Source organism: Orcinus orca, chromosome 11 (genome assembly GCF_937001465.1).
Source record: "Orcinus orca chromosome 11, mOrcOrc1.1, whole genome shotgun sequence".
Taxonomy (NCBI): Eukaryota; Metazoa; Chordata; class Mammalia; order Artiodactyla; family Delphinidae; genus Orcinus; species Orcinus orca.
The window spans coordinates 40,805,304-40,825,082 of NC_064569.1; the positions used below are offsets into that span (position 1 = coordinate 40,805,304).

Below are 19,779 nucleotides of genomic sequence, written 5' to 3' on the forward strand. Positions count from 1 at the left end.
AAATATTTGCGGCTTAGAGATACACAAATAAGCAGCCTTCTCAGATTAACAGTTAACCATATCCTTCAAGTTGGTATCTCTTCATTTTTGTCTTTGTTTTTCCCAGCCACCCACTCCCATTGGTGGAAGTGAGGAGACAGAAAAGATCTTAATTTCTTTATTTTAACTAAAATTTTGGGTGCCTGCAGCGTAATACCCAGAGCTAATTACTGCAGGAGATAAAAGATGAATTAAGACCAGCCTCTGACCTCAAGTTTATTTATACTATAAAATAGGAAAGATAGGTGCACAAATGAGAATCATAAAAGATAGAGTGAAATAGGGGCTTCCCTGGTGGCGCAGCGGTTGAGAGTCCGCCTCCCGATGCAGGGGACGCGGGTTCGTGCCCCGGTCCGGAAAGATCCCACATGCCGCGGAGCGGCTGGGCCCGTGGGCCATGGCCGCTGAGCCTGCGCGTCCGGAGCCTGTGCTCCACAACGGGAGAGGCCACAACAGTGAGAGGCCCGCATACCGCAAAAAAAAAAAAAAAAAAGGTAGAGTGAAATAAGCACTGTAAGAAAGTTCTAAACAAAATATTACGGAAATTCAAAGGGATGTGAACCTAAAACTAGCTACTGAAATCAAGAACAGCATTTTGGAATGCTGTAGAACATTCCCAACCATATAAATGTTAAGTAGACAGAGTGCCTCTTTGTGTGCTGGGGGTGGGATTGATTGTATTTTCTCTATCACGTTTTGATTTTAAAGTTCCTTCCCAAGTGAGGATCACAGAATAATGGAAAGAACATGGAATTTTTTATTCCAGTCCCAGTTCTGCCCTTTCATTAGCTAGGTTTGGACACTTGTATAGTTGCTGTGAACTGGAGCACGCATTGCAATCTTATCTGTACCCACATGCCTCATTGGAAGGAAGTCCGCTGTCTTTTGGGGCTCCTCTTTCCTCTTGAATTGTGCAAGAACCCCCTGGGATATAGGTAGTACAGGAGGAGAGGTGGTCAGTGTAGCTTCCACACCCAAATGGGAAGAACCCCATTGTCTGCTGCTGCTCCTCAGTGCCTCGTGGGGCGCTACTGAAAACCGATCCTCACCTTGTGACCAGCAATGCTGTCCCACTGCTAACCCTGGGTCCTGCATCAGTCACTCTGAGGAAGGTGCTCGGCTCAGCCAAGGTACCCCACTTGGATTCTCAGGGCAAAGCTCTAAGTATTGTGTTCTTTTAGTCCACGCACAGCCATTTTCCTGATGCCAAGTGGCCCAGGAAGCTTCAGGTTTACCCTAGGCAGATGGCCCCTTTCCAGACTGTGAATGTGGACTCTTTCTTTCCTCCCTTCCCCCAGGCAGCGAGGCAGGTTAATCACCCATCCTTCTGAGGAAAACTCTCCTCAGTGAGCTCCCAGGGAAGAGTCTCTGAGTGATTCAAGGTACCTTCACCCAGGGTGGAGCGTGGAGTTGGGAGTGGAAGCTCTGTTTATAATGATTCAAGGTGATTATGGACACACTCTCACTGTAGAAAAACAAATTTAATCTGGTATAGGTGTCCTGCCTCCTTTATGGTATCTGTTAGATGGTGTTATGAGTTTAAAGAGCCTGTATTATCACTGATAACTGTATTATCATTGTTATTCTGTCATTCCCTTTCTAAAGCCCTTTAAAGGCCTCTCGATGGGTTAGGAAAAGTGACCTGACCCTGCTTTTCTTCTATGGCCTCATTTTGTCTCACTCCACCTCTTTCACTGTGCTTCAGCCCCACCAGTCTTTCTTAGACTTGTCAAGGCTTTTCTCCCTCACGGGACTTATACAAATACCTCGTTGCTGTGTAAAGTAGCCCTCCCCACACCCCCACCCCCACGCTGAAGCCCGCATCAGCCTATCCTTTTAACAGGCTCTTCCTGAAACTCTAGTACAAATTAAATTCCTCATTACGTGGGCTCAGAGATCTTTGTCTTTTTCCTTCTCAGCGCCGATCACGTTGTAAAAGATACACCTGACTGGGTGATCACTTATTTAATATATTTCTTCTCTGACACCAGCCCCAAGACCAGTGACCATGTCTGCTTAAAAAGCTGAAGCATTATGTTCGCTGGTTCTCAGAGCACATCCTCCTTCCCTCTGTTACTCTTACAGGTGAAAATTCCTGTTTAATCATTGGCAGAGTTGAAAGATAAGAGGCCAAGGTTGGCTTTCCTCCATGTTTCTGATTTGGAGATTTTGCATGGTTTTATACTAAAGATCAGCTTCTTTTCCAGGTTATCGTTGTTATTATGTTCAAACAGTAGAATCATGCAAGACTGTGATGTCTCTTTCTGCCAGAGAACCATAAATTGTGTACATGCTGACCATTGAGAAAGGAGGCTTTGTGTTGTAGAAGAAATGAAAATTTGTCTAAACTTATTGTTAATAAACATTGTAACATCATCACTATTTAAACATAATGGTGACCCCTAGTGGATATTCTGTATAACAGACTGAAAGATCCAGGAACTCCCAAACTGAAGTGGTCACTGTGTGTCGTGATCAGCGAGTAATTTTTTTCTTTGAATCTCAAGTATGTTTCACAATAGAATTTAGAAGTTTGGAAGAAGGCTTGATTTATGAGGTTCACAGCTCTCCTTATAGCTGTCTCCTTACCTAACCTATATTTAAGGTCTTTTAAAATTACTTTGATTTTATACAGAGCTCTTTCAGTAAACAAAGTGGTAAAGAAATGGTAAAGTTCTCCAGAGTACCTCATCCCTACCTCATCCCAACTACTTAGGGGATTTTATATCCCCTCCAATCCGTATAATTGTATGTGAATAGTTTTTACATGCACAATTGTAATTATATACATAATATTTGGTGTTCTTTTATTACTGGAGACCTTTTCATGTGTCTGCATAGTCAACAGTTTTTCACTTTTCGTGGCATATAATATGTATCTCCTCATGTTGATACATAAGTTAATTCTGTCTTTGCTTTTAGCTTCTTACTGTGGTAATGAAACTGTGCACATCTTATTCAAAATGTAGAAATCTCTACTTTTGGGCCCCAGGTAGTTCCTGAGATCTGGTTGGAGTGTGAAACCATGGCCAGGGAGCGATTCATCTTTAAGCAGCAACTTGCCTGCCCAGCTGACATTGGACATGCTGTTAAATAATGCCCTGCTGGGCCCCTATGTCCTCAGACCTCTTCCTCCTCTTTCAGGAGACCTGAGGTCCATGTTTCCTGCTTCCTTCTGTGATGAATTGGTGCCCTGGCAAGTAAGCATTCCAAGATTTTTTTAATCCAACCAGGACATAGTTTCCTCCTTCTCACCTCCATATATGCATTGAATTACCAGTTGCTTTGGGGGAAAGAAAAAGAAGACAATTGATTTTAGAAGATTGGAAAATCCTGCTCACAATGTCATAATTTCTCTAGGAAACTGAAAACTGGGCATTATTTTAACTTATTTTGGTAAGAATCTGCTCTCTGTGGTATGCCCTTCAAATTAAGAAAATCCAATATCATTTTTATTTTCTTCTTTATACTTAACTGTTACCTTGATGTTCTATAATGAACATATATTATTTTTATATCCTGAAAAAGAGAACTTCTCTAAATTATGGAAACCTAGTAAAGCTGTGGAATAATATACAAAACATCCAATCTCATCACCTAGAAATGATGGCTATTAACGGTTTACTGTATTTGCTTTCCATTTTTTTAATGCACATATAAAATATATCTGTAAGTCTTGTGTTTTAAAAAATGAAACTCCAATACATGGAAATTAAAATTTATAAAATAAAATTCGTAATAAATTGGAGAGTGATTATTAACAATCAAACAGATTAGCTACAGAGTTTCATCATTAAGCTTCCCTGTTATTCTTTCTTTCTTCCTTTCTCCCTTCCTTTCTCCCTTCCTTCCTAATATTTATATATTGATTGATTGATTGATTGATTGATTTTTGGCTGCTTTGGTTCTTCATTACTGTGCATGGCTTTCTCTAGTTGCAACGAGTGGGGGCTACTCTTCATTGCAGTGCGTGAGATTCTCATTGAGGTGGCTTCTCTTGTTGTGGAGCACGGGCTCTAGGTGTGCAGGCTCAGTAGTTGTGGCACACGGGCTTAGTTGCTCTGCGGCATGTGGGATCTTCCTGGACCACGGCTCGAACCTGTGTCCCCTGCATTGGCAGGTGGGTTCTTAATCACTGCGCCACCAGGGAAGCGCCCTCTTTATTTTTGGCTGCTTTGGGTCTTTGTTGCTGCATGTAGGCCTTCTCTAGTTGCAGCGAGCAGGGACTACTCTTTGTTGCTGTGTGCATGCTTCTCATTGTGGTGGCGTCCCTTGTTGCAGAGCACAGGCTCCAGGGTGCGCGGACTTCAGTAGTTGAGGCGCGCGGGCTCAGTTGTTGTGGCTAGCGGGCTGTAGAGCGCAGGCTCAGTAGTTGTGGCGCACGGGCTTAGTTGCTCTGCGGCATGTGGGATCTTCCCGGACCAGGGCTCGAACCATGTCCCTTGCATTGGCAGGCGGATTCTTAGCCTCTATGCCACCAGGGAAGTCTTCCCTATTATACTTAAAGTATATTCCTAGGATTCAGTTCCTAGGAATTCATTTTATTCTTTTTTTGTTTCTTTTATGTCACCTCTCTTAAACCTGAACAAGTATATTAAACATTTGAACCAAGCTTGTTCTGTCAGAAATCCATGTTTTTGTGGCATTGTGCTTTGGGCACCCGAGGAATGCTCACTGAACAAACTTGTCAGCCACTTACTGAAACTGCAAGTTGACCTTTTGGTTTCATTTCTGGCAAGCTACCTTGAAATGTCTGTCATGATTTTAGACCCAAAGAGACCTGGTCTGCTTGGATGACTAAATACCCGAGGGGACCGAGAAAAACTTTGCAGAGCATCATACTAATGTTGCTTGGTGAATAGCGTGTTGTGAGGCTTTTTTTTTGGTACCAGTTCAGTAGATCTCTTGGCTAAGTGTCATCTGACTCTCAATTCTCATCAGATGTCTGTATTTATGTTACATTTCCTTGTGGTTTGTTCTTTGATAACCTCTAGATAATCCTGAGTGGAAATGTTCGTTCTTTCTAATTCTTCCTCAAATTTATCAACTCCCAGTTCCCCTATCACCTCCCGATCATTTTTTGGTAAAATTTTTTATTTAGTCCACATTATCTTCTTTTTTCCTAATTAATTACATTGAAAAATACAAAATAAAAGCACAGTGAGGGAGGAATCAGAAAAAAATACATCAGGCTTTTGTTTCCATCTGTTGTGAAATGAGAATCCATATTCCTTCTTTTTATCCTTTGGATTATTAACTATCTAATTTGAAAGCGCCATGTTTCTTAGCAGGGTAGTTTGGTTCATCCTAGCAAATCTGCTTACTTAATTAAAAAAAAAGAAATTAGTGACAGGTAATTCAATTTTATATTCACTATAACCCTCCAAAAAGGAATACAAAACCAGTGTTTTAAAATGGGTGCTTTATCTGTTTAAGTCAAACCATTTTCTCTGTGCATGTTTACAGACAGAGTAGTTCATGTGTGCTAATCTGATTTCCTTCCTGTATGTATCATCTGACCATACAAATAAAAATAGCCCCTTTCTATTTTTTGTTCTCTGTTTAAAGGTAATTGAAATATGTTTTAAATAATTTCTCTAGTGAATGGCTGAAAACTTTATTTGGAGGGGATTTCTGCGTTATCTTTCACATGAAGGGAGATGATTTAAAAAAATTAACTCTTGACTGTAAATCCTGAAGCATTTAGATGCTCCTAAACTAAATTATTAATTCTGATTGCTTTCCTCTTAAGAGCCTTGGGAGAATTTTCATAACCTTTACAGGTCGAGAACCTGTGGAGTTAGACCTGGTTTGAATCCTGGCTCTGCCATCCTCTGGCTCTGTAACCCTAATCCATGTCTCTCTTTTCTTTTCCATAAAAAGTTGAGAGTGATAGTTCTGGCTTTGTAGGGTTGTTGTGAGGAATAAATAAGAGAAAAATTCACAGTGCCTCGCACAAAGCAAACACTTAAATGTTAGCTTTTATTATGATGATTTTTTAAACATCTTTATTGGAGTATAATTGCTTTACAATGGTGTGTGTGGTTTTTTTTTTTTTTTTTCTTTTTTGCGGTACGCGGGCCTCTCACTGTTGCGGCCTCTCCCGTTGCAGAGCACAGGCTCCGGACGCGCAGGCTCAGCGACCATGGCTCACGGGCCCAGCCGCTCCGCGGCATGTGGGATCTTCCCGGACCAGGGCACGAACCTGTGTCCCCTGCATTGGCAGGCGGACTCTCAACCACTGCGCCACCAGGGAAGCCCTAAAATGGTGTGTTAGTTTCTGCTGTATAACAAAGTGAATCAGCTATACGTAAACATATATCCCCATATCTCCTCTCTCTTGCGTCTCCCTCCCATCCTCCCTATCCCACACCTCTAGGTGGTCACAAAGCACCTACCTGATCTCCCAGCGCTATGTGGCTGCTTCCCACTAGCTATCTGTTTTACATTTGGTAGTGTATATATGTCCATGCCACTCTCTCACTTTGTCCCAGCTTCCCCTTCCCTGTGTCCTCAACTCCATTCTCTACGTCTGCGTCTTTATTCCTGTCCTGCCCCTAGGTTCTTCAGAACCTTTTTTTTTTAGATTCCATATATATGTGTTAGCATACGGTATTTTTCTCTTTCTGACTTACTTCACTCTGTATGACAGTCTGTAGGTCCATGTACCTCACTACAAATAACTCAATTTCGTTTCTTTTTGAAGCTGAGTAACATGGCATTGTATATATGTACCACATATTCTTTATCCATTCATCTGTCGATGGACACTTAGGTTGCTTCCATGTCCTGGCTATTGAAAATAGAGCTGCAGTGAACATTGTGGTACATGACTCTTTTTGAATTATGGTTTTCTCAGGGTATATGCCCAGTAATGGGACTGCTGGGTCATATGGTAGTTCTGATTTTAGTTTTTTAAGGAAACTCCATACTGTTCTCCATAGTGGCTGTATCAATTTACATTCCCACCAACAGTGCAAGAGGGTTCCCTTTTCTCCACACCCTCTCCAGCATTTATTGTTTGTAGATTTTTTGATGATGGCCATTCTGACTGCTGTGAGGTGATACCTCATTGTAGTTTTGATTTGCATTTCTCTAATGATTAGTGATATTGAGCATCCTTTCATGTGTTTGTTGGCAATCTGTATATCTTCTTTAGAGAAATGTCTATTTAGTTCTTCTGCCCATTTTTGGATTGAGTTGTTTGTTTTTTTGATATTGAGCTGCACGAACTGCTTGTAAATTTTGGAGATTAATTCTTTGTCCGTTGCTTCATTTGCAAATATTTCTCCCATTCCAAGGGTTGTCTATTCATCTTGTTTATGTTTTCCTTTGCTGCGCAAAAGCTTTGAAGTTTCATTAGGTCCCATTTGTTTATTTTTGTTTTTATTTCCATTTCTCTAGGAGGTGGGTCAAAAAGAATCTTGCTGTGATTTATGTCATAGAGTGTTCTGCCTATGTTTTCCTCTAAGAGTTTGATAGTATCTGGCCTTACATTTAGGTCTTTAATCCTAAATGAGTTTATCTTTGTGTATGGTGTTAGGGAGTGTTCTAATTTCATTGTTTTACATGTAGCTGTCCAATTTTCCCAGCACCACTTATTGAAGAGAATGTCTTTTCTCCACTGTATATTCTTGCCTCCTTTATCAAAACTAAGGTGACCATATGTGCGTGGGTTTATCTCTGGGCTTTCTATCCTGTTTCATTGATCTATATTTCTGTTTTTGTGCCAGTACCATGCTGTCTTGATTACTGTAGCTTTGTAGTATAGTCTGAAGTCAGGGAGCCTGATTCCTCCAGCTCCATTTTTCTTTCTCAAGATTGCTTTGGCTATTCAGGGTCTTTTGTGTTTCCATACACATTGTGAAATTTTTTGTTCTATTCTGTGGAAAATGCCATTGGTAGTTTGATAGGGATTGCCTTGAATCTGTAGATTGCTTTGGGTAGTATAGTCATTTTCACAATGTTGGTTCTTCCAGTCCAAGAACATGGTATATATCTCTCCATCTGTTTGTATCATCTTTAATTTCTTTCATCAGTGTCTTATAGTTTTCTGCATATAGGTCTTTTGTCTCCTTGGGTAGGTTTATTCCTAGGTATTTTATTCTTTTGGTTGCAGTGGTAAATGGGAGTGTTCCCTTAATTTCTCTTTAAGATTTTTCATCATTAGTGTACAGGAATGTGAGACATTTGTGTGCATTAATTTTGTATCCTGCTACTTTACCAAATTCATTGATTAGCTCTAGTAGTTTTCTGGTGGCATCTTTAGGATTCTCTATGTATAGTGTCATGTCATCTGCAAACAGTGACAGTTTTACTTCTTGTTTTCTGATTTGGATTCCTTTTATTTTGTTTTCTTCTCGGATTGCTGCGGCTAAAACTTCCAAAACTGTGTTGAATAATACTGGTGAGAGTGGACAACCTTGTCTTGTTCCTCATCTTAGAGGAAATGCTTTCAATTTTTCACCATTGAGAACGATGTTGGCTGTGGTTTTGTCATATGTGGCCTTTATTACATTGAGGTAGGTTCCCTCTGTGCCTACTTTCCGGAGATTTTCTATCATAAATGGGTGTTGAATTTTGTTGAAAGCTTTTTCTGCGTCTATTGAGATGATCATATAGTTTTTCTCCTTCAATTTGTTAATATGGTTTATCACATTGATTAATTTGCATATATTGAGGAATCCTTGCATTTCTGGGATAAACCCCACATGATCGTGGTGTATGAATGTGCTCTTGGATTCTGTTTGCTAGTATTTTGTTGAGGATTTTTGCATCTGTGTTCGTCAGTGCTATTGGCCTGTAGTTTTCTTTATTTGTGACATCTTTGTCTGGGTTTGGTATCACGGTGATGGTGGCCTCGTAGAATGAATTTGGGAGTGTTCCTCCCTCTGCTATATTTTGGAAGATTTTTGGAAGGATGGGTGTTAGCTCTCCTCTAAATGTTTGATAGAATTCACTTGTGAATCCCTTTGGTCCTGGACTTTTGTTTGTTGGAAGATTTTTAATCACAGTGTCAATTTCAGTGCTTGTGGTTGGTTTGTTTATATTTTCTATTTCTTCCTGGTTCAGTCTCAGGAGGTTGTGCTTTTCTAAGAATTTGTCCAGTTCTTCCAGGTTGTCCATTTTATTGGCATGTAATTGTTTGTAGTAATCTCTCATGATCCTTTGTATTTATGCAGTGTCAGTTGTTACTTCTCCTTTTTCATTTCTAATTCTATTGACTTGAGTTGTCTCCCTTTATTTCTTGATGGGTCTGGCTAGTGGTTTATCAATTTTGTTTATCTTCTCAAAGAATCAGATTTTAGTTTTATTGATCTTAGCTGTTGTTTCCTTCGTTTCTTTTTCATTTATTTCTGATCTGATCTTTATGACTTTTTTCCTTCTGCTAACTTTGGGGGTTTTTTGTTCCTCTTTCTCTAATTGCTTCAGGTGTAAGGTTAGGTTGTTTATTTGAGATTTTTCTTGTTTCTTGAGGTAGTATTATATTGCTATAAACATCCCTCTTAGAACTGCTTTTGCTGCATCCCATAGGTTTTGGGTCGTTGTGTTTTCATTGTCATTTGTTTCTAGGTATTTTTTAATTTCCTCTTTGATTTCTTCAGTGATCTCTTGGTTATGTAGTAGCGTATTGTTTAGCCTCCATGTGTTTGTATTTTTTACAGATTTTTTTCCTGTAATTCATATCTAGTCTCATAGCATTTTGGTCAGAAAAGATACTTTATATGATTTCCATTTTCTTAAATTTACCAAGGCTTGATTTGTGACCCAAGATATGATCTATCCTGGAAAATGTTCCATGAACACTTGAGAAGAAAGTGTATTCTGTTGTTTTTGGATGGAATGTCCTATAAATATTAATTAAGTCCATCTTGTTTAATGTATCATTTAAAGCTTGTGTTTCCTTATTTATTTTCATTTTCAATGATCTGTCCATTGGTGAAAGTGGGGTGTTAAAATCCCCTACTATGATTGTGTTACTGTCGATTTCCCCTTTTATGGCTGTTAGCATTTGCCTTTTGTATTGAGGTGCTCCTATGTTGGGTGCATAAATATTTAGAATTGTTATATCTACTTCTTGGATCGATCCCTTGATCATTATGTAGTGTCCTTCTTTGTCTCTTGTAATACTCTTTATTTTAAAGTCTATTTTGTGTGATATGAGAATTACTACTCCAGCTTTCTTTTGATTTCCATTTGCATGGAATATCTTTTTCCATCCCCTCACTTTCAGTCTGTACGTGTCCCTAGGTCTGAAGTGGGTCTCTTATAGACAACATATATACAGGTCTTGTTTTTGTACCCGTTCAGCTAGTCTATGTCTTTTGGTTGGAGCATTTAATCCATTTACATGTAAGGTAATTATCGATATGTATGTTCCTATTACCATTTTCTTAATTGTTTTGGGTTTGTTATTGTAGGTGTTTTCCTCCTCTTGTGTTTCCTGCCTAGGGAAGTTCCTTTAGCATTTGTGGTAGAGCTGGTTTGGTGGTGAATTCTCTTAGCTTTTGCTTGTCTGTAAAGGTTTTAATTTCTCCATTGAATCTGAATGAGATCCTTGCTGGGTAAAGTAAATTGGTTGTAGGTTTTTCTCTTTCATCACTCTCAGTATGTCCAGCTACTCCCTTCTGTCTTGCAGTTTCTGCTGAAGGATCAGCTGTTAATCTTATGAGGATTCCCTTGTATGTTATTTGTTGCTTTTACCTTGCTGCTTTTAATATTTTTTCTTTATATTTAATTATTGATAGTTTGATTAATATGTGTCTTGGCGTGTTTCTCCTTGGATTTATCCTGTATGGGACTCTCTGTGCTTCCTGGACTTGATTGACTGTCTCCTTTCCCATATTAGGAATGTTTTCAACTATAATCTCTTCAAATATTTTCTCTGTCCCTCTTTTTTCTCTTCTTCTTCTGGGACACCTATAATTCGAATGTTGGTACATTTAATGTTGTCCCAGAGGTCTCTGGGACTGTCCTCAATTCTTTTCATTCTTTATTCTGCTCTGCGGTAGTTATTTCCACTATTTTATCTTCCAGGTCACTTACCGTTCTTCTGCCTCAGTTATTCTGCTATTGATATCCTTCTAGAGAAATTTTAATTCCATTTATTGTGTTGTTCATCATTGTTTGTTTGCTCTTTAGTTCTTCTAGGTCCTTGTTAAACATTTCTTGTATTTTCTCCATTCTGTTTCCAAGATTTTGAATAATCTTTACTATCATTACTCTGAATTCTTTTTCAGGTAGACTGCCTATTTCCTCTTCATTTGTTTGGTCTGGTGGGTGTTTACTTTGCTCCTTCATTTGCTGCGTATTTCTCTGTCTTCTCACTTTGCTTAACTTACTGTGTTTGGGGTCTCCTTTTTGCAGGCTGCAGGTTCATAGTTCTCTTTTTTTTGGTGTCTGCCCCCAGTGGGTAAGGATGGTTCAGTGGGTTGTGTAGGCTTCCTTGTGGAGGGGACTGGTGTCTGTGTTCTGGTGGATGAGGCTGGATCTTGTCTTTCTGGTAGGCAGGACCATGTCCGGTGGTGTGTTTTGGGGTGTCTGTGAACTTACTGTGGTTTTAGCAGCCTCTCTGCTGATGAGTGGGGTTGTGTTCCTGTCTTGCTAGTTGTTTGGCATAGGGTGTCCAGCAGTGTAACTTGCCGGTCGTTGAGTGGAGCTGGGTCTTAACGTTGAGATGGAGATCTCTGGGAGAGCTTTCACCATTTGATATTGCGTGGGGCTGGGAGATCTCTGGTGGACCAATGTCCTGAACTTGCCTCTCCCACCTCAGAGGCACAGCCCTGACGCCTGGCTGGAGCACCAAGAGCCTGGCATCCACACGGCTCAGAAGAAAAGGGAGGGAGGGAGGGAAGAAAGAATAAAATAAAGTTATTAAAATAAAAAATATGTTATTAAAAATAAAAAAGTAATTCAAAAAAAGAAAGAGAGCAACCAAACAAAAAAACAAATCCACCAGTGATAACAAGTGCTAAAAACTATAGTAACAAACAAACAAACAAACAAACAAAACGGATAGACAGAACCCTAGGACAAATGGTGAAGGCTAAGCTATACAGACAAAATCACAGAAAGAAGCATACACATACACACTCACAAAAGGAGAAAAAGGAAAAATATATATATTTTAAAAAAAAAGGAAGAGAGCAACCAAATCAATAAACAAATCTATCAATGATAATAAGCTCTATGTACTAAACTAAGATAAACATAAAACCAGAAACAGATGCAGAAAGCAAACCCCAAGTCTACAGTTGTTCCCAAAGTCCACCCCCTCAATTTTGGGATGATTCGTTGTCTATTCAGGTATTCCACAGATGCAGGGTACATCAGGTTGACTGTGGAGATTTAATCTGCTGCTCCTGAGGCTGCTGGGAGACATTTCCCTTTCTCTTCTTTGTTCGCACAGCTCCTGTGGTTCAGCTTTGGATTTGGCCCCACCTCTGCGTGTAGGTTGTCTGAGGGCGTCTGTTCTTCGCTCAGACAGGACGGGGTTAAAGGAGCAGCTGAATCGGGGGCTCTGGCTCACTCAGGCCGGGGGGAGGGAGGGGTGCGGATGCGGGGCGAGCCTTCATTGGCAGAGGCCGGAGTGACGCGCGCTGTGCGTTCTCCTGGGGAAGTTGTCCCTGGATCATGGGACCCTGGCAGTGGCAGCTGCACAGGCTCCAGGAGGGGAGGTGTGGATAGTGACCTGTGCTTGCACACAGGCTTCTTGGTGGCTGCAGCAGCGGTCTTACCGTTTCATGCCCGTCTCTGGTGTCCGCACTGGTAGCCGCGGCTCACGCCCGTCTCTGGAGCTCATTTAGGCGTTGCTCTGAATCCCCTCTCCTCGCGCATCCCGAAAGCATGGTCTCTTGCCTCTTAGGCAGGTCCAGACTTTTTCTCGGACTCCCTCCCAGCTAGCTGTGGCGCACTGGCCCCCCTCAGGCTGTGTTCACGCAGCCAACCCCAGTCCTCTCCCTGGGATCCGACCGAAGCCCGAGCCTCAGCTCCCAGCCCCCGCCCACCCTGGCAGGTGAGCAAACAAGCCTGTCGGGCTGGTGAGTGCTGGTTGGCACTGATCCTTCGTGCAGGAATCTCTCCACTTTGCCCTCTGCACCCCTGTTGCTGCACTCTCCTCTGTGGCTCCAAAGCTTCCCTCCCGCCCACCCCCTGTCTCCGCCAGTGAAGGGGCTGCCTACTGTGTGGAAACTTTTCCTCCTTCACAGCTCCCTCCCAGGGAGTTTCTTGCCTTTTGGGAAGTCTGAGGTCTTCTGCTAGCGTTCACTAGGTGTTCTGTAGGAGCCGTTCCTCATGTAGATGTATTTTTGATGTATTTGTGGGGAGGAAGGTGATCTCCACGTCTCACTCCTCCCCCATCTTGAAGCTATCAAGGTATCAGAGGACCATACAGTCTCTGTCACAACTACTCAACTCTGCCTTTACAGAGTGAAAGTAGCCATAGGCTAACAGATGCATGTGGTTGTGTTCTGATAAAACTGTTTATAAGAAGAGACATGGGCTATTAGTTTGTTGACCCGTGTTCTAGAGAAATAAGACTTAGCAAATGAAACAAGGTGTGAATATATCAAGAATCAGTACAGGTCTTCTGGGAAATGGATTATCAATAGGATTTAGGTTGGTTAAAAACTTCCATTTATAACCCCAGACGTTACACTTAAAAGTCTCAGTGTTGAAATTGTTCTGCTCAGATATTTTATAATAAAACTCTCAGCTACTAGGAACCATCAAAAATAAACATTTCTAGATCCATAAAAGCACTTTAATAGAGAGCACCCTAAAATATACTATTCCTTGCCTTCTTAAAAACAGTATATAAGGGCTTCCCTGGTGGCGCAGTGGTTGAGAGTCCGCCTGCCGATGCAGGGGACGTGGGTTCGTGCCCCGGTCCGGGAAGATCCCACATGCCGTGGAGCAGCTGGGCCTGTGAGCCATGGCCGCTGAGCCTGCGCGTCCGGAGCCTGTGCTCCGCAACGGGAGAGGCCACAGCAGTGAGAGGCCCGCGTACTGCAAAAAAACACAAAAATAGTATATAAAAAAATAATCTTGTTTTAAAAAAGGAAACCTTTTTTATTACATCTTCTGACTTCGTGGGTCAGGAATTTGGGCAGGGCTCAGATGGGTGATTCTTATGCTCCACATGGTGTCACCTGGGGTCCGTCACTAAGTACTTTTCACCTGGTCTGTAAGGTCCAGGATGGCTTCAGTGACATGTCTGGTTTTTGGCAGAGGCAGATGGAAGGCTGGGCTCAGCTGGGACTGTGGACTAGAGGTCCTACACCTGGCTTCTCTAGCATGCTAACCGTTTTTTAAAATTGCTATGACTTTGTCGTTAAACATCTCAGTTCCTGTAGTACTGTGATTCCGTCAGCCTTTGCTGAGGTTTGTGGGGCTGTTACTTGCACTCCCCAGACCACTGTCTTTCAGTCTGCTTTTTTCTTTTTGGGTTTCATAAGCCAATTCTTAGCTGTGGTCTGGAGCAATGCATTTGCTGGGTAGGTGACATCTTCCTATAGTGGGCACTTAATTTGCTGTGTGAAGGTACCCTTCTGGGCACAGCTAAATGATATTTAAGAAACTTAAAATACTCCTTAAAAGAAGCAGCAAATTCCTGCAATATGCGACAACATGGATGAACCTGGAAGACATGATACTGAGTGAATTAAGCCAATCATAGAAGGACAAATACTGTATGATTCCACTCATATGAGGAATCTAAAATAGTCAAACTCATAGAAGCAGAGAGTAGAATGGTGGTTGCCAGGGGTTTGGGAGTGGGGGAAATGGGGAGTTGCTACTCAGTGGGTAAAAAGTTTTAGTTACGCAGGATGAATAAGTTCCGGAGATCTGCCGTACGACATCATGCCTGTAGTTTACAATGCTGTACTGTACACTTAACAGTTTGTTAAAAGATTATATGTCATGTTAAATATTCTTACCACAGTTTAAAAAAAAATATGACTTAGGAGCTAACACCATTTGAAAAAAAAGGCACTAAAATGTCAGAACTTAAAGTGTTTCTCTTCTGCTTATTTTACTGCTTATTTTCTCTGCCCCATATTCTTGGTAAAACAGTAAATGTTGGGAGGACAGAATATAGGGACAGGCCAGGGACTAGAAAGGGATAAGTTCAATGGTGATTCCAGTTGGAAGAGGGGCTAGTAAGACGTGACTTGAAGGTGTGTTTGCACAATAACCACCCTAGTTTTGTTTTAATGACGTTTACTTGGAGTAACTTACGATGGGGAGGCCAAAGCTCCGCAAGCTATGCTTTGTGCAACTATGCAGGATTAGGGGGGCATGTACACCCCACCCCACCTGCCATTCTCCCACTTGACCAGTCCTTGGAGTCTCTGGAATGGCCTTTTCATTTACTTATATTTCCCGTCGCCTGTTGACAGTTACAGCTCCAAGATGATATTTTTTTAGCCTGGATGTCTTTGTATCTTTTTAACATATTTACGTTAAATAAAGCTCTCTGACCCTTTACTGGAGATGGGGTAATAGTACCTACCTCAAAGTTTGTGGAAATGCTTAAAGTGCTCAGAAAACATCAGCTATTATTGTCATCTGATAACCATCTTCCAAACTTCCTGTTTCAGAAACTGATTCAGCAGTACAGAAAGAACATAGAAACCAGACACCTGCTCCATCTGCAGCTCAAACTTCCGCTCCTTCTAAGTACCACCGAAGTCGATCTGGGGGAGCCAGGGATGAACGATACCGATCAGGTGAGAGGGAACTGAAAATTACCAGTGGAACAGTTTTTACTAACTGTAGTGTGAACTGTATATCCTGAGATATATGTTTGTTTTATTTTTTTCCCTTGAAGTGCCAACAGGTGTATATTAACTAGTACCTGTTACGTGCCAGGTGTAGTAGATAACTCTTATTTGCTGGGGATACAGCCCCAAATAAGACATTTCTGCCCTCAAGGGCAGAAGAGGAGCCAGGCAAGTACAAAGGCACTGTGCATAAATAAGAAGGCAGAGGGCTAGGGTCTCATGGGATGGTACTGGGAGAACTCAGTAGGCTCTGTTTGAAGAGACATGTCCTTCTGTGTTTGCCAGAGCTGTTGATTAGTCTCTTGACTGAGGGAGCTGGAACAAAAACTCAACAGTGAAATTTCAGATTGGTAAATTCTTAAACTTTATTTCTTCTCACCCAGGAAAAACCCATGGGAAAGGAAAAGGTGATGTGCTGTGGCTGGCAGTGGGGGCATGCTCCTGCCACACCGTGTCCAGCACTGATGAGCAAAAATGAATCATAGACCCTCAGGGGGACGTGTGGCCTAGTGAGCTCATCCCATGCCCACCTGCTGTCCACTGCACTAGGATAGTCTCCGCAGCATGTTTATTGTTTTAAGGACTAGCAGAATTAAGCCAGAAGACTAACTGGAATGTTATTTTACTTTCTCCAGATTTTTGTCTCCCTTATACCAGCCAAGGTTACCTTATCCTTTTCTTGAATTGAAAAACAGGGTTTATATCAACCCTCTCAGAAACTGCTTTAGAGGATGGTTATTTTGTGAGCTGATATTATTAGATATATATTTTCACACACTGGAAGGAAGGAGGGAATGAGAAGTGTTCAGTCAGAAAGATAGAGGTTGCATGCCACAACAGAATCTCCCCTTGTACCAAACCTGGTGTTGAGTGATCAGAGGAGGCTTTCTCAGAGAATAAAACATCTGAACGATGTCATGGCAGCCAGACAGAGTGAGGGAAATAGCATCAGATAGTAAACCTGAAAGTAGTTCATTATGACTGAAACTTAGAAAGCAAGGGCCCAGAACGAGGTGGGAGATGAGGCTAGAAGATGATCAGAGACTTGAGGAATCTTGAATACCGTTGAAGGATTTTCAGCAGAGCAGTAACAAAGATTTGTAATCTGTTCTAGTAACTTGCGCCAGCTGCACAGGGCCTAACATACCTAAGAGGTAAATAAATATTTTGGAGAAAGGAAGGAAAAAAAGTAGTATTAGTTAGGGAATGGATTAGAGGGAGGTAAGGCTAGATTTGGAAAAACATATCAGGAGCTCCTGTTTGTCACCAAGACCCCAGCCCGATTTCCCAGCACCTGGTGTTGCTTTTAGAGGCTGGGGCTCAGGTGCTGCAGGAGCAGCAGGTTCTAACCAGTCCAGAAGGGCTCTAGCCTGTACAGCTCTCATCCCTGGCCTTCTGGGAAGATTTTTGTTTTTTGTTTTAACTTTGACTTTCTCTTTGGTTTTACAGCAGATAACAAAAGGATTAGTAAGGAACCCCAAAGAGGATTCTCTATACTCTATGTCCAAGCTGATCACATAGAGAAAAAAGGCTTTAGCCAGCTGATTCAACAGTGTAAAACTTTGATGTACACCTACCAAAACCCAACTATCCTTTTTTTCTTTAATATCCTTATTTATTTGTTTGTTTGTTTGTTTGTTTATTTATGGCTGCATAGGGTCTTCGTTGCTGCGTGCAGGCTTTCTCTAGTTGTGGCGAGCGGGGGCTACTCTTTGTTGCAGTGCGTGGGCTTCTCGTTGTGGTGGCTTCTCTCTTGCGGAGCATGGGCTCTAGGCATGCGGGCTTCGGTAGTTGTGGCTCATGGGCTCTAGAGCACGGGCTCAGTAGTTGTGATGCACAGACTTAGTTGCTCCACGGCATGTGGGATCTTCCCAGACCAGGGATCGAACCCGTGTTCCCTGCATTGGCAGGCGGATTCTTAACCAGTGCGCCACCAGGGAAGCCCCAACTATCTTTTATACCAATTCTTTCAGATTTACCCCCAATATTAGAAAGTATACTCTGTGAATCAAACACTGGTTAGCAGACTGTGGTTAGGTGCAGGGGTATTGAAGAGGGTTTAATAGTTGGGTCTCGGTTATTTGTCTCACTAGGACTTTTTTTTTTAGGGTAGTAGCGAGAAGAAGGCCAGAGAGTAGGTAAAGTAGGGAACAGAGGTGATTTTAAAACCCTGAAGATATTGAAAGTTATGAGAGTTCTGCAATACTGTCATGAGCGGGGAACATGAAAGAAGAGGCCTGCAAGCATGAATTTTGGCTAAACATCACATTTTTCCATGTTAGGGTGTGCCCAACTAAATAACAAAGCAAAGCTGAGCACACGACGAGAATTCTAGCTTTGGTGAGTGAGAAGCAACCAACGGTAGCCGCAGAAGTAGAGCAAATAAGTTGTAGAAATCTATGGGACTGGAACTTCGCCTCTTTGCCGCTCCATTCATAGGAAGGGTTACGTTTACATGTCACATGCAAAAATAGCTTAAGAATGGAGGGTATGTTTAGAAAAAATTACAAGCATTCAGATTAAAGTGATGGGTACACAGAAAGGATTTAATATTGATTTCAGTGAATGTAACTTGAAAATCCTCTCTTATTTGGTGGAGGCTTATTAATACCTACCACATTTCAACTAATCATAATCAAATCTAAATAGACTTAGTGTTTCATGTTTCAGACATGGTGTAAAGAGCTTTTATTTATTCAGAGTTTAGATTATCTGCCCTTATTCTGTTCTTTGTGCTTAGCCAAGAGGGTCTGACATTTCAAATACACTAATTTAGTACCTCCTTTACCTGCCCATCAAAGCAGGATACACACATGTGTTATGGTCACAAGTGTAGTCACAGTCAGTGCCTGAGATGGAAGGTCGCTCTGACAACTTCTTTAATGTTAATCTTTTGAGCAGTTAGCTCAAACAAAACAACAAAACAAAAAAAGGCCTTTAAAGGAGCAGTTGTATCACCTTATTCAGCTCAAACATTCGTGCTGGAAAATGAAACCCAGCTTTCTGGTGCTCCTGGCAGAGATATCCAAAGTCAGCCGCGTCTGGGGACTGAACTTCGGAAGTGATTTCTCTATCAGAGATCAAGATGAATTGTATACTGCTGAATGAGTCAAATCCAGTCACAAGAGCTGCCTGTTCTTATCGATAAAGAGGCTTTGCTAACACAGGAACTGTGAACATCTCCTTTTGACACACGTGTATGGGCCAGGGCTTCTCATGTTAGGAAATAAATGGGTGGTTTGATTTGTTCTGTGGTCGATGCTAAGAATCCTTATGGCAGAGAAGAACATGCTCTTTAATTATTACTTATCCAGATATCATGGGCCTTCTAAAGCTTGACTAATGTGAACAAGTCCCTAGTTTTCGCAGGTTTGCTTTCACATGTTTCATGTCTCGTGCAGCAGTACTTTTGACTAAAAAGTATGAGCATTTAATGTGCCGTCTTTCTGTTGAGAAAGTGCTTTTTCTCAGTATAAGCAATTATTCATTGGTTTTCCAAGACAGCTAAGAACCATAGTTTCATCTAATATAAGAAGGACACTTTTCACATTCTAGCATACCTGAAAGCAGGATATCTTTTAAACATTTTTTTTTTTGGCTCTGCCATGTGTGTTGTGGGATCTTAGTTCCCTGACCAGGGATTGAACATGGGCTCTCAGCAGTGAGAGCACGGAGTCCTAACCACTGGACCGCCAGGGAATTCCCTCAGGATATCTTTTTTTTTTTTTTTTTTTAATCTGGACGATATCTTTTATATAAGGTGGCATCATAGATTCAGTAAAATGACAATCTTGATTCAACTAAGTAAACCTCAGGGACACTAAAATAGTATAATAAATATAAATGCAGTATAAAATTATTTCATTTCAGAGACAAAAGTACGTTGGTACTGTGGTCTTAAAAGTAACAGCACAACAGTTTGGCGCTATCTTTTAAAGTATTCATACACTTTGAC

General features: G+C 41.4%; 1 protein-coding gene across 5 annotated transcripts in view; it reads left to right on the forward strand.

The window, feature by feature from the left end:
• Positions 1-19,779, forward strand: part of DIP2B (disco interacting protein 2 homolog B) — a 233,498-nt gene that overhangs the window by 123,854 nt on the left and 89,865 nt on the right. For all 5 annotated transcript variants that reach the window (XM_033436311.2, XM_033436309.2, XM_004274331.4 and 2 more), the window contains one exon: positions 15,642-15,770. In XM_033436311.2, the coding sequence (XP_033292202.1) occupies positions 15,642-15,770 (129 nt within the window). The remainder of the gene's footprint in view (positions 1-15,641; positions 15,771-19,779) is intronic.